The sequence below is a fragment of the Sorex fumeus genome, unplaced genomic scaffold (assembly GCF_029834395.1).
Source record: "Sorex fumeus unplaced genomic scaffold, SorFum_2.1 ptg000019l, whole genome shotgun sequence".
In the NCBI taxonomy this organism is placed as follows: Eukaryota; Metazoa; Chordata; class Mammalia; order Eulipotyphla; family Soricidae; genus Sorex; species Sorex fumeus.
Window position 1 is genome coordinate 1,032,501 of NW_026606076.1, and position 26,581 is coordinate 1,059,081.

The 26,581-nt window shown below is 54.9% G+C and overlaps 1 protein-coding gene across 1 annotated transcript in view; it reads left to right on the forward strand.

The window, feature by feature from the left end:
* INSR (insulin receptor) overlaps positions 1 to 26,581 on the forward strand; it is a 109,021-nt gene that overhangs the window by 10,582 nt on the left and 71,858 nt on the right. The window contains 2 exon segments of the mRNA XM_056112752.1: positions 4,444 to 4,643; positions 4,645 to 4,996. Coding sequence (XP_055968727.1) covers positions 4,444 to 4,643; positions 4,645 to 4,996 — 552 coding nt within the window.

Genomic DNA, 26,581 nt, shown 5'->3' on the forward strand with positions numbered 1-26,581 from the left:
CCATGGGGTGGTCGGTGGGCTTCTCTGTCCACAGAAGAGAGTTAGTGCCCATAGTAGGTGCTCAGTTAATGCCCATAGTAAGCACTTGGTTAATGCCCATAGTAGGCACTCAATTAATGCCCATAGTAGGCACTCAGTTAATGCCCATAGTAAGCATTTAGTTAATGCCCATAGTAGGTGCTCAGTTAATGCCCATAGTAAGCACTTGGTTAATGCCCATAGTAGGCACTCAGTTAATGCCCATAGTAGGCACTCAGTTAATGCCCATAGTAAGCATTTAGTTAATGCCCATAGTAGGTGCTCAGTTAATGCCCATAGTAAGCACTTGGTTAATGCCCATAGTAGGCACTCAGTTAATGCCCATAGTAGGCACTCAGTTAATGCCCATAGTAAGCATTTAGTTAATGCCCATAGTAGGTGCTCAGTTAATGCCCATAGTAGGTGCTCAGTTAGTGCCAGCTGCTTGGCTGTGGTGATTTCTCTCCCCCAAACAATTGACAGGCAGCTCCAGACTCCACGACTTCATTCCCTTCCAGACACGGGTGGAAGCTCCCTGGCCAGCTGGCTGGTGGGAACCAACCGGGAGCTGAATCTGTGTGTCCACTAGGCAGATGCGCTCTTGGGAAATGCCTCTTGGCCAAGCGCAGGGCTGGGGTGCAGCAGCTCTCCTGGGTTTTCGTGTTCCAGAGAGTGAGCCCCGATACGGGCCTGCCTCGTACCAGGTTGGACGTTGGTACTGGCTGTGGGATTCTGAGCCCTGTGGTTTTTGTGACCAGTTTCTGGGTCACACCTGGCTGTGCGCAGGGCTGACTCCTGCCTCTGTGCTCTGCTCTGGGGCTTGGCCGTGGTGAGACTTTTGGTTCTTCATTTGCTTGTTCTGGGGGCTCGGGTCTTACTCCTGGCTCTGCACTCAGGAATGATTCCTGGCGGTGCTTTGGGATGCCGGGGATTGAACTGGGACTGGCCACCTGCAAGGCCCTTCTTGCTGTGCTATGGCTCTGACTGATGACGATTTTATAGAACATGAAATCCTTTGTCTCTGAGCTTTCATAGGAACTGCATATCCATGCCTGACATATTAAGCGGATAATTATATTGTTCTCTCTCTGTGTGTGTGTGTATTTGGTGTCAGGGCACAAATCCAGAATCACACTCTTGCAAGGCAAGTGCTCTACCACTGAGCTCCAGTCCTGTCTCAGTCTGGGAGGGAATGAAGGCGTGGAGCCTGGAGCTGCCTGTCAGTTGTTTGGGGCAGAGAAATCACCACAGCCAAGCCAGCTGGAACTAATTGAGCACCTACTATGGACATTAACTGAGTCCCTACTATGGGCATTAACTGAGCGCCTACTGTGGGCATTAACTGAAATACCTACTACAGGTACTAATCGAATGCCTATGATGGGCACTAACGGAACCACCTACTATGGGCATTAACTGAGCGCCTACTATGGGCATTAACTGAAATACCTACTACAGGTACTAATCGAATGCCTATGATGGGCACTAACGGAACCATCTACTATGGGCATTAACTGAGTGCCTACTGTGGGCATTAACTGAAATACCTACTACAGGTACTAATCGAATGCCTATGATGGGCACTAACGGAACCGCCTACTATGGGCATTAACTGAGTCCCTACTATGGGCATTAACTGAAAATACCTACTACAGGTACTAATCGAATGCCTATGATGGGTACTAACGGAACCGCCTACTATGGGCATTAACTGAGCGCCTACTGTGGGCATTAACTGAAATACCTACTACAGGTACTAATCAAATGCCTATGATGGGCACTAACGGAACCGCCTACTATGGGCATTAACTGAGCGCCTACTATGGGCATTAACTGAAATACCTACTACAGGTACTAATCGAATGCCTATGATGGGCACTAACGGAACCACCTACTATGGGCATTAACTGAGCGCCTACTGTGGGCATTAACTGAAATACCTACTACAGGTACTAATCGAATGCCTATGATGGGCACTAACGGAACCGCCTACTATGGGCATTAACTGAGCGCCTACTATGGGCATTAACTGAAATACCTACTACAGGTACTAATCGAATGCCTATGATGGGCACTAACGGAACCGCCTACTATGGGGCATTAACTGAGCGCCTACTGTGGGCATTAACTGAAATACCTACTACAGGTTACTAATCGAATGCCTATGATGGGCACTAACGGAACCGCCTACTATGGGCATTAACTGAGCGCCTACTGTGGGCATTAACTGAAATACCTACTACAGGTACTAATCGAATGCCTATGATGGGCACTAACGGAACCGCCTACTATGGGCATTAACTGAGTGCCTACTGTGGGCATTAACTGAAATACCTACTACAGGTACTAATCGAATGCCTATGATGGGCACTAACGGAACCACCTACTATGGGCATTACTGAGCGCCTACTGTGGGCATTAACTGAAATACCTACTACAGGTACTAATCGAATGCCTATGATGGGCACTACCGGAACCGCCCTACTATGGGCATTAACTGAGCGCCTACTGTGGGCATTAACTGAAATACCTACTACAGGTACTAATCGAATGCCTATGATGGGCACTAACGGAACCGCCTACTATGGGCATTAACTGAGCGCCTACTATGGGCATTAACTGAAATACCTACTACAGGTACTAATCGAATGCCTATGATGGGGCACTAACGGAACCGCCTACTATGGGCATTAACTGAGCGCCTACTGTGGGCATTAACTGAAATACCTACTACAGGTACTAATCGAATGCCTATGATGGGCACTAACGGAACCCCCTACTACGGGCATTAAGTGAGCACCTCCTACGGGCATTAATTAAGCACACACTCTGCTCGGGAACCAGCCATTTCTGATTTCACTGACTTCACTTCTGCGTCCCCCCTGGGAAGTCTTGGGCTGCTCCAGAGTGCTGGACACGCCTGTTATAGGGGCAGGGAAAGTTTGCAAGGGAAAGCTGAGCCCAGATGGAAGACCAGAGCCAAAGGAGCCAGAGAGGGTCAGAGCCTGAAGGGGCTAGCCCCGGAGAGGGCGGACATGTGGGCATGGGGGTGTGCGTCCGGACCCTTGGCACTCCCTTACCACACCTAGGCAAAAGGTGATGCGAGCTTGGTTCCCCATCTCTCTCTTTTTGTGTGTGTGTGTGTGTCACACCCGGCGATGCTCAGGGGTTACTCCTGGCTCTGCCCTCAGGAATCACTCCTGGCAGTGTTTGAGGGGCCCTATGGGATGGCCTGGGTTTGGCTGTGTGCGAGGTAAATCAGTGCCCTTGGAGGCCCATCTAGAAGGAAGGAGGGCTGCAGCCTGCCCCGCCCCCATCCAGTGTGGCACCATCACTCCCCCCCCCCTACACACACACACACAACACACACACATCCATTTCCTGCTGTTCCTCTTTGGGGCAATGGTTTCCCTTTCCACCTTCTGCACCTGCCACGTAACTCAATCCACCGTCCCCCACACAGAGGCACACGTGTGCGCACACACTCCCTTCTCCTGTGTTTCGTCATATGTCACAGGAGGACCTGAGGGTGTGGCCGCAGGGATGTCCTTTCCTTGCTGGGCGAGCCCTCAAGCTGCGGCCCTTAGAATTTACAGAGTCCTTGGGGCTGGAGCAATAGCACAGCGGGGAGGGCGTTTGCCTTGCACGCGGCCGACCCGGGTTCGATTCCCAGCATCCCATAGGGTCCCCCGAGCACCGCCAGGAGTGATTCCTGAGTTCATGAGCCAGGAGTAACCCCTGAGCATCGGAGGGTGTGACCCAAAAAGCAAAGAAAAAAAAAAAGAATTTACAGAGTCCCACGACGGGCAGGAGGGCAGGAAGGGGGGGAGGGGAGGAGGAGTTTATTTATTTTTTTTTGGCTTTTTGGGTCACACTCGGCGATGCCCAGGGTTCCTCCTGGCTCTGCCCTCAGAGATTACTCCTGGAGGTGCTCGGGGGTGGGGGGGACCCTATGGGAGGCTGGGAATCGAAACCCGGGGTCGGCCGCAGGCAAGGCAAAATGCCCTCCCCCGCCGTACTGTGGCTAAGAGGAGGAGGTGTTTGTGCAAAAGGGGTGAGGGACTCAGGAGAGGGGCACGCCGCCGAGTGCCGAGCCCAGGCCATGAAGCTCGTCCTGCTTTCAGTTATTTATTTTTTTTTAAGGGGGTATGGGGGTGTCTGGGCCACACCCACCTGTGCGCAGGGCTGACTCCCAGCTCTGTGCTCAGGAGTCACTCCTGGCGGGGCTCAGGGGACTCTAGCGGATGCTGGGGGACTGAACCTGGGTCAGCTGTGTACAAGACTGGCTCCCTCCCCGCTGCCCCCCCCAACTCAAAATTCTCACTCCTGGCTCTCCCCCCCCACCACCCCCTGCCCCCATTCCCACCCCCTCGGCGTTTCTGGTGCGTTGGCTCATCCGCCTTCTCTGTTTTGCTTTGCCCCCAGTCTGCCCCAGCATGGACATCCGGAACAACCTGACGCGCTCCAGGACCTGGCCAACTGCTCGGTCATCGAAGGGCCACCTCCAGATCCTGCTGATGTTCAAGACCCGCCCCGAGGACTTCCGGGACCTCAGTTTCCCCAAACTGGTGATGATCACGGACTACCTGCTGCTCTTCCGGGTCTACGGGCTGGAGAGCCTCCGGGGACCTGTTCCCCAACCTGACGGTCATCCGGGGCTCCCGGCTCTTCTTCAACTACGCGCTGGTGGTCTTCGAGATGGTCCACCTCAAGGAGCTGGGTCTTTACAGCCTCATGAACATCACGCGCGGTGCCGTGCGCATCGAGAAGAACAACGAACTCTGCTACCTGCTCACGATCGACTGGTCGCGCATCTTGGACTCCGTGGAGGACAACTATATCGTGAAGAACAAGGACGATAACGAGGAGTGCGGGGACATCTGCCCCGGCACGGCCAAGGGCAAGACCAACTGCCCGGCCACAGTCATCAATGGGCAGTTCGTGGAGCGCTGTTGGACACACAACCACTGTCAGAAAGGTAACGGGGGATACGCCCCGGAGCTGGGCTCTGGTTCTCGTTTCGTGCTTGGTGCTGAGATTTGGTTTGTTAGAAACTCAGAGAACAGTCAGTGACCCCCCGCCCCACCCACCCAACACCCCCACCGGAACCCCCCGCCCCAGGGACTGACACATTTTTCCCCCCATTTTTTTTTTTTTTTGCTTTTTGGGTCACACCCGGCAATGCTCAGGGGTTACTCCTGGCTCTGCACTCAGGAGTTACTCCTGGCGGTGCTCAGGGGACCCTATGGGATGCTGGGAATCGAACCCGGGTCGGCCGGGTGCCAGGCAAACGCCCTACCCGCTGTGCTATCGCTCCAGCCCCCAAGAATTTATTTATTTTTTTTATTTTTATTTTTTTTGGCTTTTTGGGTCTCACCCGGCGATATACAGGGGTTACTCCTGGCTCATGCACTCAGGAATTACTCCTGGCAGTAGCTCAGGGGACCCTATGGGATGCTGGGAATCGAACCCCAGGTTGGCTGCGTGCAAGACAAATGCCCTCCCCGCTGTGCTATCGCTCCAGCCCCTCCAGTCTTTTTTAAATTTTTTTGCATTTTGGGTCACACCCGGCAATGTTCAGGGGTTACCAATGCTCCTGCACTCAGGAATTACTCCTGGCGGTGCTCGGGGGACCATATGGGATGCTGGGAATCGAACTTGAGTCCGCTGCATTCAAGGCAAACGCCTTACCAGCTGTGCTATTGTTCCAGCCCATCCATAGCCCCTCCATTCTTTTTTTTTTCTTTTTGGATCACACCTGGCGATGCTCAGGGGTTACTCCTGGCTCATACACTCAGGAATTACTCCTGCTGGTGCTCAGGGGAACTTATGGGATGCTGGGAATCGAACCCGGGTTGACTGCGTGCAAGGCACACCCATGGTGCTATCTATCCAGCCCAGGATGGATGGTTTCCAAGGTAGATTTCTTCCATCAACAGAAGAAACAAGGGATCAATCTTGAGCTGGAGTAATATTCCAGCAGGGAGGGTCTTGGCCCTGTTCATGGCCCCCCCTTGTTCGATGGCCGGCAGCCCATAGGGTCCCTTGAGCACAGCTGGAAGCATCGCTGAATGGGACCCTAAAATAAAAAAAAGAAAAAAGAAAAAAACGCAGAGGGAGGGGGTCTTGTTTCAATAAAACTTTATTTATAAAACCAAGTTGGGGGCTGGGTTTGAGCCTGGACAATTAGAATGGTTCTCTTGGTAAACGGAGACAGTCAGGGTGCAAGAGCGCGGATTTTGTGGTGGATAAAAAGAGGGTTCGCTTCTTGTGCATTTGTGGGAGCAGGGTTGGTCACTTGGACACGGAACTATGTAGAGCGATTCTTGCCCTTTGATAAGGGTTGTCAGGTGCTGTTTACGGGGGCTCCTTTCTTCCAGCGATTCTGGGGTGTCTTAATCGACTCAGAATTTCTCCACTGACGGACATTGATTTATTTTATGTACATAATAGTTTTTGGTCTCAGGGCCACACCCAACGGTCTCAGGGTTTTTTTCCTGGCTCTACGCTCAGGGATCACTCAGGGAGGACCCTAAGGGGATGCCAGGGGATTGATCCTGGGTCAGCTGCAAGCAAGACAAGTGCCCACCCATTCATTGGTACTATTGCTCTAGACCATGTGATAGTGTGTGTGTGTGTGTGTGTGTGTGTGTGTGTGTGTGTGTGTGTGTGTGTGGTTTGGACCACACTTGGCAGTGCTCAGGGCTGACTCCTGACTCTGTGCTTCAGGGGACCCTGTCCGTGGCGTGCAAGGCAGGTGTGCACCCGGGGTGGGGTCTCACCTCTCCCGACCCGGTCCCTTGGGCCTCCCCGGCTTGCCGCCCAGGCCCAAATGGTTTCGTTTCCACAGAGGGCCAAGCCTTCCCCGGGGCTCGCGTTTCCTCATTGAACCCCTGTTTCTCCAGGCAGCAGTGAAATTTCTGGGTCAGAGGGTGCTTGACTGCCCCGCTGCCAAACCTTGTTCCACAACTGTCGTAAGGCCGCCCTCCGCGCAGTGGACGAGAGGGGAGCACGGGCGGGCGGCAGGTGGCCAGCGCCGACCCAAACCTGGGTTCTGATTCAGAGGAGGGCGGAGCCCCGGCGCGGGGTGGGCGTGGGGTGGGAGTTTGTTGAAGCCGATTCCCCAGAGGCTCAAACATGACAAAAAGGGGGAAAAAAAACTTGCCTCTGAGGGTTTCTCTCCCTGGGGTTGACTCCTGGTCCTGTGCTCAGGGATTACCCACCCAGGTGCTTGGTCCAGGTGGTGCTCGGGGGACCCTATGGGATGCCAGGGTGGGCCGCGTGCAGGGCAGGTGCCCTCCCTGCTGTCCTCTTGCTCCTGCCTCTCAGTGAGCCTTTTTTATTTTTATTTTTTGCTTTTTGGGTCACACCCGGCATTGGACAGGGGTGACTCCTGGCTCAGGGGACCCTATGGGATGCTGGGGAATCAAATCCCGGTCAGCCACGTGCAAGGCAAAACGCCCTCCCCGCTGTGCTATCGCTCCAGCCCCTGAACCTTTTTTTCAATTCCAAGGCAGCTCTGGGCTCGAGTGTAAAGGGCATCATTAAAGATGTTCCTCCGTGAGGCCAGCAGAGAGGGCGTTTACCTTGCACGCCGTGGACCTGGGTTCGATCCTCGGCATCCCCATAGGGTCTCCCTGAGCCCTGCTAGGAGCACGAGAGCCAGGAGGAATCCCTGAGCATCGCCGGGTGTAGCCCCCAAACAAACAGATGTTTCTCTGTGATTTTTTTTTTTTTTTGGTGGTGGGGCTTACATCTGGCTGTGCCCAGGGCTGACTCCTTTCTCTGTGTTCAGGAGTCAGAGTTCCTGGTGGGGTTCAGGCCACTCTCTGGAGTGTTGGGGGTTGAAGTGGTGTGACCCACGTGCACGGTTAATACCGCCCCCCCCTCTTGTCTCGTCTCCTCAGTCTCACCTCTGTGAATTTATTTTTTTTGGGGGGGAGCAGTTTGGGGTCACACCCTGAGATACTCCATAGGGCTGACTCCTGGCTCTGCACTCAGGGATCACTCCCGGTGGTGCTCGGGGGACCCTGTGGATGCTGGGGATTGAACCCGGCTCAGCTGCGTGTAAGGTCCTCCCCGCTGCCCTATGGCTCCAGCCCCTGAATTTTTATTTGGTTTTTTTTTTGGGGGGGGTCACACCCGGTGATGCACAGGGGTTACTCCTGGCTCATGCACTCGGGAATTGCTCCTGGTGGTAATCGGGGGACCATATGGGATGCTGGGAATCGAACCCGGGTCGGCTGCATACAAGGCACACGCCCTACCCTCTGTGCTATCCCTCCAGCCCCTGGATTTTTTAAATGTTCTCTTACTGGCTTTATTTTCATCCAGATAATCTGGTACGTGGTGTTATCTGCAGAAAAGTCCCGGGTATTTAGATTAGGTGGTTGGATTTTATTATTTTTATTTTTTCATCTTTCACTGGAGAACGAGGCTTGTTTTTCCAGCCCTGAGGTTTCGTCATCTGGGGAAGGTGTGTCTGTGCCTGGATCGCTGTCACTGCCATCTGTCACCTGCCAGGTCCGGGTTTCCTGGCGGGGGATGCCACCAGCACCCATGTCATCTGCTCCTGGTTCTGAGTCGGTGGCGGGGGGGTGGGGGTGGGGGAGGGGGCGTGTGGTGTGGGGGGCGGGGGGCGGGGAGATCCCCAGATGAGGCGTCTCTGCTTCTGGGGACAGATGTCCAGAGATGATTGTTCTTCGAACCAACGCCTCTGTGTGTGTGGACTTCAAATCACCTTTGCCTGGTCTCCCCCCCACTCCTTCGGTTTCTTTTATAATGGTGGAATAATCCCGAGGAACCTCAGCTTCCATAGCTCTGGAGGCCAACCCCCCCCCCCCCCCGCCCCCAGCTCTCTGCAGGCTCTGCTGGGCTCAGGGAAAGCCAGAAACCACAGGGTTGCTGGGGCAGGTGCTGGGGCAATGCACTGGCCTGCTCCTCTGCCCGCCCGGCCTCCCCCCTCCCCAGCCCTCCTCCTTCCCTCCCTCCCTCCCTTCCTTTCTCCCTCCCCCTCCCTCCCTACCTTCCTTCCTTCCTTCCCCCCACCCTCCCTTCCTCCCTCCCTCCCTCCCCCTTCCTTCCTTCCTTCCTTCCCTCCTTTCCTTCCTTCTTCCCCTTCCTTCCTTCCTTCCTTCCCTCCTTCCATTCCTCCCTCCATCCCTTCCTTCCTCCCTCCCTTCCTTCCTTCCTTCCTTCCTTCCTTCCACCCTCCTTTCCTTCCTTTCTTTCCTTCCCTCCCTCCCTTCCCTCCTTTCTTTCCTTCCCTCCATCCCTCCCTCCGTCCCTCCCTTCCCTCCCTTCCCTCCCTCCGTCCTTCCTTCCTTCCCTTCCTTCCCTCCCTCCCTCCTTTCCTTCCTTCCTTCCCTCCCTCCCTTCCCTAACCCTTCCCTCCCTCCCTCCGCTTCCTTCCTTCCTTCCTTCCTTCCTTCCTTCCTTCCTTCCTTCCCTCCTTCCTTCCCTCCCTTCCTCTCTCCCTCTCCTTCTTGCTTCCCTCCTTCCTTCCTTCCTTCCCTCCCTCCCTGCCCCATCTCTTCCTTTTCTCCTTTCTTCCCTCCCTTTCTCCCTCCCTTCCTTCCCTTCTTCCCTCCTTCCTTCTCTTCCTCCTCCCTCCTTCCTTCCTCCTCCTCCTTCTCTCTCCTCTCTCTTTCTCCCCCCTCCCCCCAATCAAGCCAGTGATTTGTGTTCTGCCTGGAAGCTGGCAACACGGGCCCCCTTTCCTATTGTTACTGTTACTGTTGTGGGCCAGAAGGAAACTTTTCCTTTCTCCCTTCTGAAGATCCGGGAGCAGCCTCAAGCTAGGAGAGAGAATCACACAGCCCTGGGATGAGAGACGTCTGTGCCCCGTGGCGACCAAGCGTGTCTCAGTTTATTCTGTGTTTGGCCCCACGTGACCCTGCTCAGGGCTGACTCTTGGCTCCTGGCAGTGCTCGGGGGATCAAGCCTAGGTTGACTGCCTGCAAAGTGAGTGCTTTACCTGCTGTACTATCGCTGGGGGTGGGGTGGGGGTCTGGGACGGGGAAGCTCATGTCTCAGTTTATTTATTTATTTATTTGCTTTTTTTGGTCACACCCGGCGATGCACAGGGGTTACTCCTGGCTCTGCACTCAGGAATTACCCCTGGCAGTGCTCAGGGTACTATATGGGATGCTGGGAATCGAACCGGGGTTGGCCACGTACAAGGCAAACGCCCTACCCGCTGTGCTATATCTCTCCAGCCCCTCATGTCTCAGTTTAAAGAGACAGAGAAGACCCCAGACATAATCTCTAATTTCTGTCTTTAACCTAATTCCTACCCTCCATCAGCCTCCTGCGTTGTTGTATCCCTGTAACCTTTATTTGGCTCTGACTCATTGCTAACATCAGTGGGGGGAAAGGGGTGGGTGGTGGGGAGATGGTTCCAAGGACCACAGGCTCCACCCCAGGGAGGCCTGAGTGGACCCCTGGTGCTACACTGTGGAGCCCCGAGCCCCTCCAGGGTGATCCCTGAGCACAGAGTCCGGGACCAGCCCAGAGCACCGCAGCGTGTGGCCCCCAAACTTAAAACAAAACAAAACAAAACAAAACCCAAAAATGAATGGAAAAAGGTGAATGCCACAGACAGTGAGGCCCCCTCCCCCCACCCCCGGGGGAGCTGGGGGAAGGGCGGGTGCCCAGGATGCAGGGTCACAGAGAGGCCAGAGTGCTGTGTGCTGAGGTTGCCTTCATTGCGATGGGAGGGCCGAGATGGGGGTCGTCCTCATGGGGGGTTTCTCTCCTGTCTCCCACCCCGACTGCGGACAGCTGGGCACATCCAGGCAGGTCGTTGGGCCCCCCAAGTCTTCCGGTCCACTGTGTGCCCCGGGGAGAAAGTCAGTGGCCCCCCAGAAGGTTGAAGTGGTTGAAGTGTTTCTGGGGGGTTGGAGGTAGACCAGTTGTCTCTCCACTCCTTCCCATCACTGCACAGTTCTCCCTTCGAGCAGCGTTGTGGGGGTGGGGGGGGGAGTGGGGTCCTTAAACTCCCCCCCCTCCCCCCAGCAATCTCCCGAATCCAGAATCAGTGGGCAAGACCCTCTGGGAGAAGGTGGAGAATGAAGAATGAAGGTCTTCCTCAGGGGGAAAGCGTCTCCCTGCGGGGGTGTGGGGGGGAAGGGGGGTGCTGGGAACGTGGTAACTGGTCTGACGGGTTTGCCTGTTCCTCCCTCCCTTCCTTCTGACGAAATTCATTGACCGGTTACTTTCCCACTGTGTCACCCGACCCGTTGTCCCGTTGTCAGGGCTGAGATCTGTTCAGGGACTGAGCACCTGAAATGCCCCAGGGAGGCCCCGTGCCCCCTCCTCCCTGCCTTCCTCCTCTCCCTCCTCCCTCCCTCCTTCCTTCCTTCCTTCCTTCCTTCCTTCCTTCCTTCCATTCCTTCCTCCCCCTCCCTCTCTCCCTCCCTCCCTTGCTTCCTTCCGGTTTGAGTTTTGTTTGGGGACCATCCCCAGGCGATGCTCAGATGCTCAGGGCTGATTCCTGGCTCTGCACTCAGGAATTACTTTGCTGGGTGGGGGGGGGGGGGACCCTGTGGGATGCCCCGGTCGATCCCCGCCATATGATCTCTCCCACCTGTCTTCCTTCCTTTTCTTTTCTTCAGTCATCATGAATGACCAGGTTGCAACTCTCTGTGATTGAGTTTCAAGCGTCCAACATTCCAAAGCCAATCCCTCGCCTGTGTCCCCGAGCTTTCTGACACCCCCGACACCCCAGCCTGCCTCTAAGGGAGGCACTTTTATCTTTTGGTTTGGGGGCCACACCTGGCGCTGCTCAGGGCTGACTCCTGGCTCTGTGCTCTGGGATCACTCCTGGCGGGGCTCGGGGATTCTGCGGGATGCCAGACACTCTACTCCTTGTAGTGTCTGTCCGGTCCTGGTCCTGTGCTTTTCCTTTTTCTCTTTCTCTCCTTCCCTCCATCCCTCCCTCCCTCTTTTTTCCTTCCTCCCTTCCTCCCTTCCTCCCTTCCCTCCTTCCTTCCTCCCTCCCTCCCTTTCTCTCTCCCTCCCTTCCTTCCTTTCTTCCTTCCTCCCCTTCCTTCCTCCCCTTCCTTCCTCCCCTTCCTTCCTCCCCTTCCTTCCTCCCCTTCCTTCCTTCCTCCTTCCCTCCCTCCCTCTGTTCCTTCCCTTCCTTCCTTCTTTCCTTCCCTCCCTTCCTCCCTCCCTCCTTCCTTCCTTCCTCTCTCCCTTCCTCCCTCTCTCTCCCTCCCTTCCTTCTTTCCTTTCTTCCTTCCTCCCCTTCCTTCCTTCCTTCCTTCCTTCCTCCCTTCATCCCTTCATCCTTTCCTCCCTCTGTTCCCTTCCTTCCTTCGTTCGTTCCTTCCTTCCTTTCTTCCTTCCTTTCTCCCTCCCTCCCTCTTTTCCTTCCCTCCCTCCCTTCTTTCCTTCCCTCCCTCCCTCCCTCCTTCCTTCCTTCCTTCCTTCCTTCCTTCCTTCCTTCCTTCCTTCCTTCCCTTCCTCCCTCGCTCCCTTCCTTCCCTCCTTCCCTCCTCCCTCCCTCCCTCCCTTCCTTCCATCCTTCCTTGCCCCACCTTCTTCATTTGGGGGCCACAACCAGCAGTGCCCAGCAGACCACGTGACACTTGGGGTCCCCTTGGTGCCTGCTCCAGCCCTTTGAACCGTCTTTCTGGCTCCAGCTAGCTTTGTTTTGTTTTTGTTCTTCCTCTCCAAATATCTGAGTGTTGTGGGGCTGGCTGCCCTTTCTGGTGTGTGGCCGGCGAAGGCCATGGCTGGACTTTGCCACACGACTTCGTGTCCTGCGCTGAGAAGCTAGTTCCGATAAGGGAGGGAGGTGGGAAGTCTGAGGAGGACTCTCACAAGCCACGTAGTTAATTTAGTAGTAGTAGTATTAGTATTATTACTATGATTCTTTTGGTGTTTGGGCCTCACCCGGCCATGCTCAGGGCTGACTCCTGGCCCTGTGCTCAGGGATCACTCCTGGTGGGGATCAGGACCCTATGGGAGGTCAGGAATCGAACCCCGGTTGGCCGCATGCAAGGCCAGCGCCCTTCCCGCCAGACTATGGCTCCAGCCCCTGAAATGCCGCTTTTTTTTTTTTTTTTGCTTTTTGGGTCACACCCAGCGATGCTCAGGGGCTACTCCTGGCTCTGCACTCAGGAAACACTCCTGGCGGTGTTTGGGGGACCATACGGGACGCCGGGGATTGAACCCAGGTCGGCTGCGTGCGAGGCAAACGCCCTACCCGCTGTGCTATCGCTCCGGCCCAAAGCCGCACTGTTGAGGGTAGGATTCTTGGTCCTCCCGATGCCAGTTAGGTCAGAGCCTGAGAACCAGGTCACAGGGAAGCAGGAGGAAGAAACTGAGAAAGAAATGAGTTGCCAAGGGCGTGGCCCTAAAGCAAACAACAATAAAAAATTGAGCTGCCAGGGCTGGGGGTGGGGGGTGTTAAGTCTGATGAAAGATAAAAAGCTGGAGCCCAGGTGAGAGTAGGACAGCGGGGAAGGCACTTGTGTTGCACGTGGCAGACCCAGGTTCGATCCCCGGCACCCCACAGGGTCTTCCAAGCGCCGTCTGGTGTGATTCCTGAGCGCAGAGCCAGGAGGAAGCCTGGAACACCACTGGGTGTGACCCCAAAGCCAAACCAAGAAATTGAAAAAGCTCGCCTCTTGGGACTGCAGCGAACAGTGGGGAGGGTGCTGGTCTTGCACGCAGCCGACCCAGGTTCCATTCCCGGCATCCCGTAGGGTCCCCTGAGCACAGAGTCAGGAGTCAGCCCTGATCATTGCTGGGTGTGACCCAGAATAACAGCAGCAAAAATAAGCTGGAGTGTCGTCTCCGACTTTCTTGAGGTTCTGAGGAGGTCTGGACCCCAGAGCGCCCCTTATTTATTTATTTATTTATTTATTTATTTATTTACTTATTTTGGGCTTTTTGGGTCACACCCGGTGATGCTCAGGGGTGACTCCACTCAGGAATGACTCCTGGCGGTGCTTTGGGGGACTATGGAATGTCGGGGATCGAACCCAGGTCGGCCGCATGCAAGGCAAACGCCCTCCCCGCTGTGCTATTGCTCCAGTCCGCCCCCCCCCTCCAATCTCTCTTTATGTTTCGTTTCATTTAAATCTTTTATTTTGGGGGGGTGACATTAGCGTGCACTCTCTCGGCAGTGCTCTGGGATCCTCCCGGGAATGCTCAGGAACCTCGGTGGTGTTGGGACTCGAACCCGGGGCCTCCCACAGGTAAAACCTTGTGCCCTGCCCCTTGAGCATGTCCCTGTCCTGAGCTCCTGCCTCAGTCTCCCCTTGTCTCTGTGCTCACTGGGGAGTCAGTGGAAGTGGGGAGCTTGGGGAAACAGAGCCCCCAAAAGAGCGCTCTCTCTCTCTCTCTCTCTCTCTCTCTCTTTCTCTGTCCCTCCTCTCTGATTTTGGACCTTACTCCTGGCTCTGTGCTCAGGGATCACTCCTCTATTCTCCCCTTCTCCCCTCCCCTCTCCCCTCCCCTTTCCCCTCTCCCCTCCCCTCCCCTCCCCTCCCCTCCTCTCCTCTCCTCTCCTCTCCTCTCCTCTCCTCTCCTCCTCATCCCTCCCATCCCCTCCCCTCCTTTCATTTTTTTGGGCACAGCAGGCGGTACTCAGGGCTTAGTCCTGGCTCTGTGCTCAGGGATCAGTTTCCTCCCCTTTCCTCCCTTCCCCTCCCCTCCTCTCCCCTCCCCTCCCCTCTCCTCTCTCGCTTTTTTTTGGGGGGGGCACAGCTGATGGTGCTCAGGACTTCCTCCCGGCTCTGTGCTTAGAGATCACTCTTAGTGGGGCGCGGGGGACCCTATGGGGTGCTGGGATTCGAACCCAGGTCGACCTCATACAAAGCCACAAAGCCAGCGCCCTCCCCACTGTGCTGTGGCTCCAACCCCCCCAGCCCCACGCCTTAACCACCCGCCCCTGTGCTGCCTCTCCGGTTCCTGACGTTTTTGTTTTATCTTGTTTTATCGTCCTTTCCCGCCACCTTGGTGGGTCACCCCCGTGCCTGCAGTGGCACTTGTCCGTCTTGTCGTCTCGTTGTGCCGTTTGCACATCCGGGAACCGGGCACATCTTGTCACGTTGTTCACACACATCCTGCTGTATTGTGGGCTGAAGCCTCCCTGGAGCCCAAGGCTGGGGCATGGGGGGTCGCGTTCCCAGCCGAGGTAGGGGTGCTGGAAGCCCCCTGGATGTGCTGTGCCAGAACATTCGGTCGCTGTCCGTGCCAGGGTTTCTGACAGCAGAGCCTGCAGAACCAGGCTGGTCTCATGCGGGCAGGTGGGCAACCCTGGGGACCCCCCTCCTGACCTCTAGCTTGTGGGTGTTTGCCATCAACCCTCAGAGAAGCCAGCCCCTCACTTTCTTTCTTTCTTTCTTCTTTCTTTCTTTCTTTCTTTCTTTCTTTCTTTCTTTCTTTCTTTCTTTCTTTCTTTCTGTGCTTTGTGGGTCACACCCGGCGATGCACAGGGGTTACTCCCGGCTCATGCACTCAGGAATTACTCCTGGCGGTGCTCGGGGGACCCTATGTGATGCTGAGAATCGAACCCGGGTCGGCTGCTGGCAGAGCAAATGCCTTGCCCACTGTGCTATCGCTCCAGCTCCAGACCCTCACTTTCATGGCTTTTTTTTGGTGGGGGCTGGGGTCCCATCCAGCTGTGCCCAGGGATCACTCCTGGTGGGATTCAGGGGACCTTATGGGATGCCGGCGATTGGACCCAGGCTGGCTGCGTGCAAGGCAAACGCCCTCCCCGCTGTGCTGTCTGTTGCTCCCAACCCTTAATTGATTTTTTTTTTTTGCTTTTTGGGTCACACCCAGCGATGCTCAGGGGTTCCTCCTGGCTCTGCACTCAGGAGTTACTCCTGGCGGTGCTCAGGGGACCATATGGGATGCTGGGAATCGAACCCAGGTCGGCTGCGTGCAAGGCAAACGCCCTCCCCCCTGTGCTATTGCTCCAGCCCCTCCCAACCCTTAAATTTTAAAATTTTAAAATGGATCTTAAATCTTAAATCTTCTATTGATGAGGGTTTTCTGGCCTTAGTAAATATTTAGCGACGGTCTTTCTTACCATTCCTGTTTGTCTGTGAACCTCATGTAAAAACCATCCGCACTTTCCCTTCTGGTGCCGGGCACGCCCCAGGGTGGGGATGAATTATTCTTTCATTAGTGTTGAATTCGATTTGCCACTCTTCCTCCTCCCCACCCGCTTCTTTCTGTTTTTTTTTTTTTTTAATTTTTTGGCTCTTTGCCATTGGGAGAAAATGGGTGATGTGGAGTGTGTGTGTGTGTGTGTTTTATTGCTGTTGCTATTGCTTCATCGGTGGTTTGATCTGATATTCGAGCCACTGAACATGACCCGAACACACTTAGCCACCGTGAGCACTTAGAATTATAGCATCCAGACTGGCATTTTTTGAAGAAACCTATTATTTGGTGGGGGATAGGGATGGCACGGGGCTGGGGGAGAAATCATATTTCCTCTCACCTCTCGGGAAAGTTGTTGTTCTTCTTCATATATATATGTATATATTGCTTTTTGGGTCACGTCCCACAATGATCAGGGGTTCCTCCTGGCTCTGCACTTGGGAATTACTCCTGGCGGTGCTCGGGATTGAACCGGCTCGGCTGGAATTGAACTGCATGCATGCAGGGCAGGCGTCCTGGGATTGAACTGCATGCAGGGCAGATGTCCTCCCTGCTGTGTTGTTGCTTTGGTTGCTCTGCTTTGGTTCGGTTTTGATTTGGGGGGCTGCATCCTAGAGTGCTCAGGGTTAACTTCTGGCTCTGTGCTCAGGGATCACTCCTGGGGGAATGGGGCAATCCTTTGAGGTACAGGGGATCGAACCTGGGTCAGCCACATGCAAGGCAAATGCCCTCCCCACTGGACTATCGCTCGCTCGGGCCCCCTCAAGCGATAAGTTCTCTTAAGTGCAGGGGTTCCCACACCGCCATCTCCTAAGACATCTGGAACTTGGTGCGTTTTGTTTGTTTGTATGATTCGGGACCACACCAGGCAGTGCTCAAGGGTTCCTCAGGCTCCGAGCTTAGCGGTCACTCCTGGTGGTGCTCAGGGGACACTGTGGGATGCGTGGGGATCAAACCCCAGGGGTGGGCTGTGTGCAGAGCAAACGCCTTTCCCCGATGGACCATCGCTATGGCCTCTTTGGTTTTTTTTTCTTTTTTTTTTTTTGCTTTTTGGGTCACACACGGAGATGCACAGGGGTTCCTCCTGGCTCTGCACTCAGGAAACACTCCTGGCGTTGCTCAGGGGACCCTATGGGATGCTGGGAATCGAACCCGGGTTGGCAAACGCCCTACCCGCTGTGCTATTGCTCCAGTCCCTTTGGTGTTTTTTTTTTTTAATCTGTTTTCTTTGCCCCCTTTGCAAATACACTTTCTCCTTTCCCTTCCTCTAGCTCCTGGGCAGCCTGAGAGAGGGAGGGAGAGGGTTGGTGGGAGGAGGGAGGGAGCAGTGCAGGGCTTGGGTGGAGCCTGACCTCTGGGCCACTTACCCGCTGCCTGGTCCCCCACTGTCTATTTCTGGGTCCTGCTCTCAGGCCCCAGGAAGCCGGGAGAGAGTGTGACTCGCCTTTCAGCTGGCCCGCGACCCTGCCATCTTCTGAGGGGACTGTCCGCGTGTCCCAGCGATGACAGGAGTGTGTGTTGGAGATTACAGCGCCCACGTCCTCTGCCAGTTACTGGCTCTGCTCGCTGCCTTTTATTATTATTCTCGTTATTTTGCCCTGCAGTGGGGGCTGGAGGGACCCAGAAAAAGCTAATCCCTTGCCCCTATCCTTGTTTCTCTCTAGGTTTTTTTTTTTTTTTTGGAGGGGGGTCACACCTGGCAATGCACAGGAGTTACTCCTGGCTCATACACTCAGGAATTACTCCTGGTGGTGCTTGGGGGACTGTATGGGCTGCTGGGAATCGAACCCGTGTGTCGGCCGCGTGCAAGGCAAACACCTTCCCCGCTGTGCTGTCGCTCCAGCCCTTGTTTCTCTTTTCTTGGCTAAGCTGAGGGTAGGTGCTGGTTCTAAGGGGGTAGGGCCATTTCTTGCCTTTTTTCTTCTTTGTGGGGGACAAGGGGGACACAGCTGGCTGGACTCGGCTGATTTCTGGCTCTGCACTCAGGGATCACGATGAGGCATTGGGGATTGAACTTGGGTTGGCTGAGTGTAAGGCAAGCACTTAGCCCCTGGACTGTCTCTCAAGTCCTCATTCTGTTTTTTTTTTTTTCTTTTTGGGTCACACCTGACGATGCTCAGGGATTACTCCTGGTTCTGCACTCAGCAATTACTCCTGGCGGTGTTCAGGGGACCATATGGGATGCTGGGAATCGAACCCGTGTCGGTCATGTTGGCTGCGTGCAAGGCAAACACCCTACCCGCTGTGCTGTCGCTCCAGCCCCTCATCTTCCCTTGTTTTAATTTTCTTTTTGGGTCACACTGGCGATGCCCAGGGTTTAAACCTGGCTCTGCACTCAGGAATTACTCCTGGTGGTGGTCGGGGGACCATAGGGGATGCTGGGAATTGAACCCGGGTTGGCCGAATGCAAGGCAAATGCCCTACTTGCTGTGCTATCGCTCCAGCCCCCAACAAATGACAAAATTAAGAGACTCTTTGATACCAGACAATACAGAAATCCAGATATCTGTGCTATCACTCCAGCCCTCATCTTCTCTTTGTAAGTGGAAGCTCCTTGGACCTGCGGTGTCTATGAGCTGCAGGGATGCAGCCAGACAGCGTGATATTTGTAGAAAATGCGGGAGCGCCATTGAGCCATCTGCAACTCATCTGTTCTTCGCCCTGTCTTGGTTTGGTGCCACGGCCCGCGTTGTTCTGGATGAATTCTCTGTTGGTTGTGAGCACCCCAACCCCCTGCTTCCTTCAGGGCCCCATCTTGGCTTTCTCATTTCCCTTAACTTAACCCCCATTATTTTTTTTTTGGGGGGGGGGAGCAGTCTCATTCCTGGCGGTGCTCAGGGGACCATCTGCGGTACTGGGGATCGAACCCAGGACGGCCATGTGCAAGGCAAGTGCCCTACCTGCTGTCCTGGCGCTCCAGCTCCTCGTCCATTTATTCGGCTGACTCCACCCTGCCCTGCCCTCCACACCTGTCTGCCAGGTGTATCTCGGTATCCAGCCATTGTTTGCGGTTGGGCCTGACTGACATCGCCCTTGAAATCTTCCATCACCATCTCAGCGCTGTAGATCTGGGTTTGTTGGAAGCATTTTCATGCAGTGAAATTTCTGAGGTCAGGGCTGGAGCGATAGCACGGCGGGGACAGCGTTTGCCTAAAACGTGTGGCTGACTCTGGTTTGATCCCCGGCATCCCAGAGGGTCCCCTGAGCTTTGTCAGGAGTGATTCCTGAGCACTGGGCTTGAAGAAAGCCCTGAGTACCACTGGATGTAGTCCCCCCCCCCCAAAAAAAAAAACAACAATGACAATTTTTTTTTTTTTGCTTTTTGGGTCACACCCGGCGATGCACAGGGGTTACTCCTGGCTTTGCACTCATGAATTACTCCTGGCAGTGCTGGGGGGACCAGCTATGGGATGCTGGGACTTGAACCCGGGTCGGCTGAATGCAAGGCAAATGCCCTACTTGCTGTGCTATTGCTCCAGCCCCCAACAAATGACAAAATTAAGAGGCTCTTTGATACCAGACAATACAGACATCCAGATACCTGTGTGAACAAATGTTGGTCCGTTCTCCCACTACACCTATTAAGACTCTTCTTTTTGGGGTTACACCGGTGATGCTCAGGGATCACTCCTGGCTGAGTAGTTAGGAATTACTCCTAACTTGGGGGAATTACTCCAGGCGGTGCTTGGAGAAACCCTGTGGGATGCTGGGGATCAAACCTGGCTTGGCCGTGTGCAAGGCAAATGCCCTACCCGCTGTCCTGTCATTCCGGCCCAAGACTCTTTACAAGGTTCAGAGTAATAATACAGTGGGGAAGGTGCTTGCCTTGCAAGCGGTAACTTGGGTTCGATCCCTGGGTCTTTGAGCCCCACCAAGTGTGATTCCTGAGTGCAGAGCCAAGAGTGAGCCCTGAGCATTGCCAGGTGTCCCCCCCCCCCAAAAAAAAAAAACCACAATAATGCAGAATCTTAGGATATTTATTTATTTCATTTGTTTATTTTGGGGCTGGAGCAATAGCACAGTGGGTAGGGTGTTTGCCTTGCACGCGGCCGACCCAGGTTCGATTCCTCTATCCCTCTCAGAGAGCCCGGCAAGCTACTGACAGTATCCCGCCCTCACAGCAGAGCCTGGCAAGCTCCCCGTGGCATATTTGAGATGCCAAAAACAGGAACAAGAAGTCTCACAATGGAGACGTTACTGGTGCCCGCTCAAGCAAACGGATGAACAAAGGGAGGACAGTGCTACAGGGCTACAGTTTGTTTTGGGGCCACACCCGGTCGTGCTCAAGGCTGACTCCTGGCTCCGTGCTCAGGGAGCATCACCTGGGGGGTGGGGGTGGGGTGGGGAGGGGTCATGGGATCCTATGCAGTGGCCGGGATCAAAATGGGCGTTTTGACTGTGTTCTGTAAAGGCAAGGCAGGTGTCTGCCCGCTGGGGACTGTTTCCAGCCCTCAAGTCTCCGTCTTTTGTTCCTTTTTTTCCTTTTTATGTCACAGCCGGCCATGCTCTGAGGTTCCTCCTGGCTCTGCACTCAGGAATGACTCTTGGTGGGGCTGGAAGCGATAACACAGCGGCTAGGGCGTTTGTCTTTCATGCGGCCGACCCGGGTTCGATTCCCAGCACCCCATAGGGTCCCCCAGCATCGCCAAGAGTCATTCATGAGTGCAGAGCCAGCAGTAACCCCTGTGCATTGCCGGGTGTGACCCAAAAAGAAAAGGAAAAAAAAAAAGGAATGACTCCTGGCAGTCCCGGGATTGAACCTGAGTCGGCCACTTGCAAGGCAAACCCCTCTCCCCCTCTCTGTACTATCTGGTTAGCCCTCAAATCTTGCTTTTTTTTTTCTTTTTGGGTCACACCTGGCGATGCACAGGGGTTACTCCTGGCTCTGCACTCAGGAGTTACTCCTGGAGGTGCTCAGGGGACCATATGGGATGCTGGGGATCGAACTCGGGTTGGCCGCGTGCAAGGCCCCACTGTGCTATCTCTCCAGCCCCTCAAATCTTGCATTTTATAGCGGAGGAAATATTGGGAGGGGGGCCCTTACATGTGTCCTCTGGATCTGAGTGTGGTGAGCAGTAAACGCCTGGGGGGCGCGTCCACCCCCCTACCCCCACACCCCCCATCCTGATTTCTCACTTGCCCAAGTCAGCCTCCCCCCACCACGCCCCTGTTTGTTGAACCCCTGTAAAGTCCTGGGGGGCGCGTCCACCCCCCTACCCCCACACCCCCCATCCTGATTTCTCACTTGCCCAAGTCAGCCTCCCCCCACCACGCCCCTGTTTGTTGAACCCCTGTAAAGTCCTGGACGCGCAGGGGCGCACACCGGGCCCGGAGCGGCTCCCTCCCGCGTGTTCTTTCCAAGGGAACGAAGTTCAAGTTCGCTTTGCGTCACCCGGTGGGAGGAGGTGGGGGTTTGGGCGGGGCCTGGACTGGGTGGGCTGGGGTGGACCGTGGCCTCTGGCACTCCGCGGGAGAGCAAACGGGGCCGCTGGCGTGGGAGGCAGAGTGTGCCCCCTCCCCAGAAAAGGGGGTGGGGGCAGGCCTGGTGAACCCTGCCGCGGGTCACTCCCGGTGGAGAAAGTCGCCTGCAAGCCAGGGGACGATTACCGTAATTGCCGACAAGCCCCTCCCCCCGGGACGGCGCACTCGGCGGTTTACCGTAATTACGGACGGAGGCCGCGCAGGGCGGGTTGTCCTCCTGCCTCTCTCCTCCCAGATGCAGTGGTTCCACGGAAGCGGGTGCTTGCTTTCCCCATACCCAAGGGATGCGTGTGCAGAGAATTCAGAGCAGTAGCGGAATCCAGGCTTGGGGAGAGAGAAAGCGTGGCAGGGTTTTTTTCTTGTGTGGTTTTTCTGGGTGTGTGTGTTGGAGGCAGATTCCAGGCGCGGGAAAGCCCACTTGGTGGCTGACAGGCAGGGTCGCCTTCACTCTGGCACTTCTTATGCTTCTCAGCTCCGAGGTGTCAAGAAGGGGACGCCCGGGGCTGGGGAGAGAGGACTCCGTGGGCTGGGGCATGTGCTTGACCCGTCCGGGTGCTGGTTTTGCTCCCCTGGAATTCCGGTCCCCTGAACACCATCAGGAATGACTCCCAAGGAGGGGCCAGAGCAATAACACAGTGGGGAGTGCACTTGCTTTGCATGCAGCCCACCCAGATTCGATCCCGGGCACCCCATAGGGTCCCCGGAGCACTGCCAGGAGTCATTCCTGAGTGCAGAGCCAGGAGTAGCCCCTGAGCTTGGCCGGATATGACCCAAAAAGCAAAAAAAAAAAAAAAAAAGTGAATGACTTCCAAGCGGGCTGGAGCGATAGCACAGCGGTAGGGCGTTTGCCTTGTGCCCAGCCAGCCTGGCTGAGCCGGGTTCGATTCCTCTGCCCCTCTCAGAGAGCCTGGCAAGCTACTGAGAGTATCTCGCCCGCGTGGCAAAGCCTGGCAAGCTACCTGTGATGTATTCAGTATGCCAAATACAGTAACGACAAGCCTCAAAAAAAAATGGAGACGTTACTGGGCCCACTCGAGCAAATATCGATGGACAACGGGAGGACAGTGACAGTGACAGTGACTTCCAAGCACTGAGATAGGAGTAGCCTCTGAGGACCACTCGGGGCAGCCTCTTTCCCTGCCCCCACAAAAAAAAAATCCAAATTGGAAGATCTGTCTTAGCAACCAGAGAGCTTAGTGGACGGGGCGCTGGCCTTGCATGCAGCGAACCCGGGTGTGATCCCCAGCACCCTGTATGGTCCCCCCAAGCCTGCCAGGAGCGAACCCTGAGTGCAGAGCCGGGAGTGAGCCCTGAGCTCCTCCATATGTGAACTCAAAACCAAGCCAAATGACAACAACAAAAAATACACTCAAGACACGATCGGGGAGTCAGAGAGATAACACAGGGATTAAGGCCCTTTCTTGGCAGTAGTTGACCTGGGTTCGATCCCCAGTAGGGCAGAGGGTTTCCCAAACCCTGCCAGGAGTGATCCCTGAGTGCAGAGCCAGGCGTTTAGCCTCCCCCAAACAAACCCAAAACAGACATGCAAAAAAAAAAAAAATTGAGTTCTGAATTCTGGAGGCCAAGCCCTCACTTTGGAGAGAGGGAAGCTTAAGGGTGGTCCCCCAAATCTTCCCAGGCTCCGAGCGCCCGGGGTGGGGCGGCTGGAGGCCGAATCTGGCTTTGCTTTTTCCCAACAAACCCTCTAGGCCAAGTGGGTGATGAGGACGTTGCTGGCAGAGACACAGATGGGGAGGCGACGCTTGCACGTTCGCGCCAACATCTGCGAAGAATCTATTTCCAGAAGGATTTTGAAGAAGGACTTTAAAAAAAAAAAAAAGCTAAATCCCTTGTTTGTAGGGTTGCATGATAGGAAAAGGGAGTGTTTTGAAATCTCTCTCTCTCTCTCTCTCATTTTATGTTTTGTTTTTTGGATCACACCCGACAATGCTCTAGGGTGATTCCTGGCTTTGTGCTCATGGAACACTCCTGATCCTCAGAGGGAACCTTCGGGGTGCCAGGGACTGAACCCCAGTTGGCTGCCTGCAAGGCTAGAGCCCGACACGTTGTACTCTCTTTTCAGACCTGATATTTCATCCATAAATCTCCATCTGTATTTATTTATTTATTTATTTATTTGCTTTTTGGGTCACACCTGGCGATGCACAGGGGTTACTCCTGGCTCTGCACTCAGGAATTAGCCCTGACAGTGCTCAGGGGACCCTATGGGATGCTGGGAATTGAACCCGGATCGGCCGCGTGTAAGGTAAACGCCCTACCCGCTGTGCTATCGCTCCAGCCCCTTTTTTTGCTTTTTTGAGTCAACAGGGGTTACTCCTGGCTCATGCATTGGCGGTGCGCAGGGGACCCGATGGGATGCTGGGAATCAAACCCGGATCGGCCACCTGCAAGGCCAATGCCCTACCCACTGTGCTATGGCTCCAGCCCTCCATCCTCTTTCATTGCTTCCCCCTGACTCTCAGGGGCCATGAGAACCTTTGTAAAGGGGAAGCAAAGAATTAGGAGGAGAGTCAGACTAGAGGCCGGAGCAAGAGCACAGTGGGGAGGGCACCTGCCTTGCACGCAACTGACCCGGGTTCTATCCCTGATACCCCAGAGGGTTCCCTGAGCCCCATCAGGAGTGAGCCCTGAGCGCAGAGTCAGGAGTCAGCCTTGAGCACTGCCAGGTATTGCCCCCTCCCCTCCCAAAAAAAAAAAATTGAGTCAGACTTAGGGCTGATGGTTCACCTTGTTGGTTCCCCAAAAGCCCCCCAATGCCCCAGATCCCCTTTCTTGCCTTCTGGGGTAAATGTGTCTATTATATTGTTTCACATTTTCACTTTTTTTTTCATTGCCGGATCATTGTCTGACAATATGATGGCATTTCAGGGTGTAGTCCCCCCACCCACACACACACACTGTGTCTGTCCCGATCACCACCCCCAGCAAGAAAGTTCCAGGGCCATCCTACAGTCACCCCATCCTCGGGTCCCCTCTGGCCCTTCCTCCTACCCCCCCCCCCCTTCATTTTCACCGACTCTTGGTTTCCTGCCAATTTCTTGGCTTTCGTAATTCCTCCTCCACCCAGGAGAGAAATGATCCGAATCACCTGTTACTTCCTGGGCACCAGGCCCCCCCCCACACCTGCCTATTCATGTTGTCCCCAAGGGCGCAGGTGTGTCCTTGGGGGATGGGGGTAGCACTGTAGCTCTGTCCTCCCTTTGTTCATCAAGTTGCTCGAGCGGGCACCAGTAACGTCTCCATTGTGACACTTGTTGTTACTGTTTTTTGGCGTATCGAATACGCCACGGGGAGCTTGCCAGGCTCTGCTGTGTGGGTGGGATACTCTCGGCAGCTTGCTGGGCTCTCTGAGAGGGACAGGAATCGAACCCGGGTCGGCCATGTGCAAGATAAACGCCCTACCCTCTGTGCTATTGCTCCAGCCTGGGGGGTGGGGGTGGGGGGAGAAATTGGACCAAACCTGGTGATGTTCAAGACTTACTCCAGGACCACTCCTGGTGGGGTTCAGGGAAACCCCATGCGGTGCCGGGGAGGGAACTTGGGTGGGCTGTGTGCAAGGGTCGTATTGCTCTGGCCCACGAATACAGTTCTTTTTCCTGGCTCTGTCGTATTCCACAGGTAGAATCCAAAATGCTTCAAGCAAGTGTGGTTGTCATTTCCCACGTGGGCTGCTCAGATGCCTCTGATTTGTGTCCGAATCAACTGTAGCTTGGTCACTTCCATTTATTATTAGTTTAATTTTGAGTGGCATCCGGCGATGCTCAGGGCCGACTCCTGGCTCTGCGCTCAGCGATCGCTTCTGGCAGGGGCTCCGGGGACCATATGGGGATGCTCGGGATTGAACCTGGGTCAGCTGTGTGAAATGCAGGTGTCTTTCCTGCTGGACTGCCGCACCATACTAAATTAAATTTAAAAAAATTATTTATTGGCTTTTTGGGTCCCACCTGGCAGTGCTCAGGGCTGACTCCTGGCTCTGTGCTCAGGGGACCCTATAGGATGCCGGGAATCAAACCCATATTGGCCGCGTGCAAGGCAAAAACACCCTCCCCGCTTCTTGGGGCCAGAGTGATAGTACAATGGTAGTAGGGCGTTTCCTTGCATATGACCAACCCGGGTTCGATCCCCGGCATCCCATAGGGTCTCCCAAGCACTGCCAGGAGTGATCCCTGAGTGCAGAGCCAGGAGTAACCCCTAAGCATCACTGGGTGTGATCCAAAAAGCAAGCAAACAAACCAACAAACACTCCCCACTTCTTTTAAAAGTCTTTTGGAGCCCTGGAGGGAGAGCATGCACACAACTTGGATTCCATCTCTGGCACTGCACACTTCTCTGAGCACTGAGCTGAGAGGAGCACCTCAAACACGTGTGTGTGTGTGTGTGTGTGTGTGTGTTGCCCAAATAAAGCAAGAACCTCAGGCTGGAGAAGACATAGGTGTGCATGCCTGAACCGGGTTTGATCCCCACCCCCACCAAGCCCCGCCAAGAGCGATCCCAAAGCCCAGAGCCAGGAGTCAGCCTTGAGCATCACCGGGTGTGGTTCCCAAACAAACAAAAACAACCCCCCTAAAAAAAAAAAAAACACCAAAAAAACTCCATAGGCCGGTGCGTGCGTGCGTGTTGGTGAGCTCATATGCCGTCAGCGGCTGGTTCCTCTCGTCTCCTCTTCTCAGTTCAACTCCTGTGGTGCCCTTTTCCCGCTTGGCACTCGATCTCACGTGACCTTTTGTTTCTTCTGCTCCAACGGAAGAAGTCCTTTCAACACTTGCACTGCGGGTCCGGTGGTGGTGGTGGTGAATGGTTGGCTACTTGTCTGTCTGGGGGGATAAAGCCTTTAATATCTTTAGCAAATGGGGCTGGAGCGATAGCACAGCGGGTAAGGCTGACCCAGGTTCGATTCCCAGCATCCCATAGGGTCCCTTGAGCGCCACCAGGA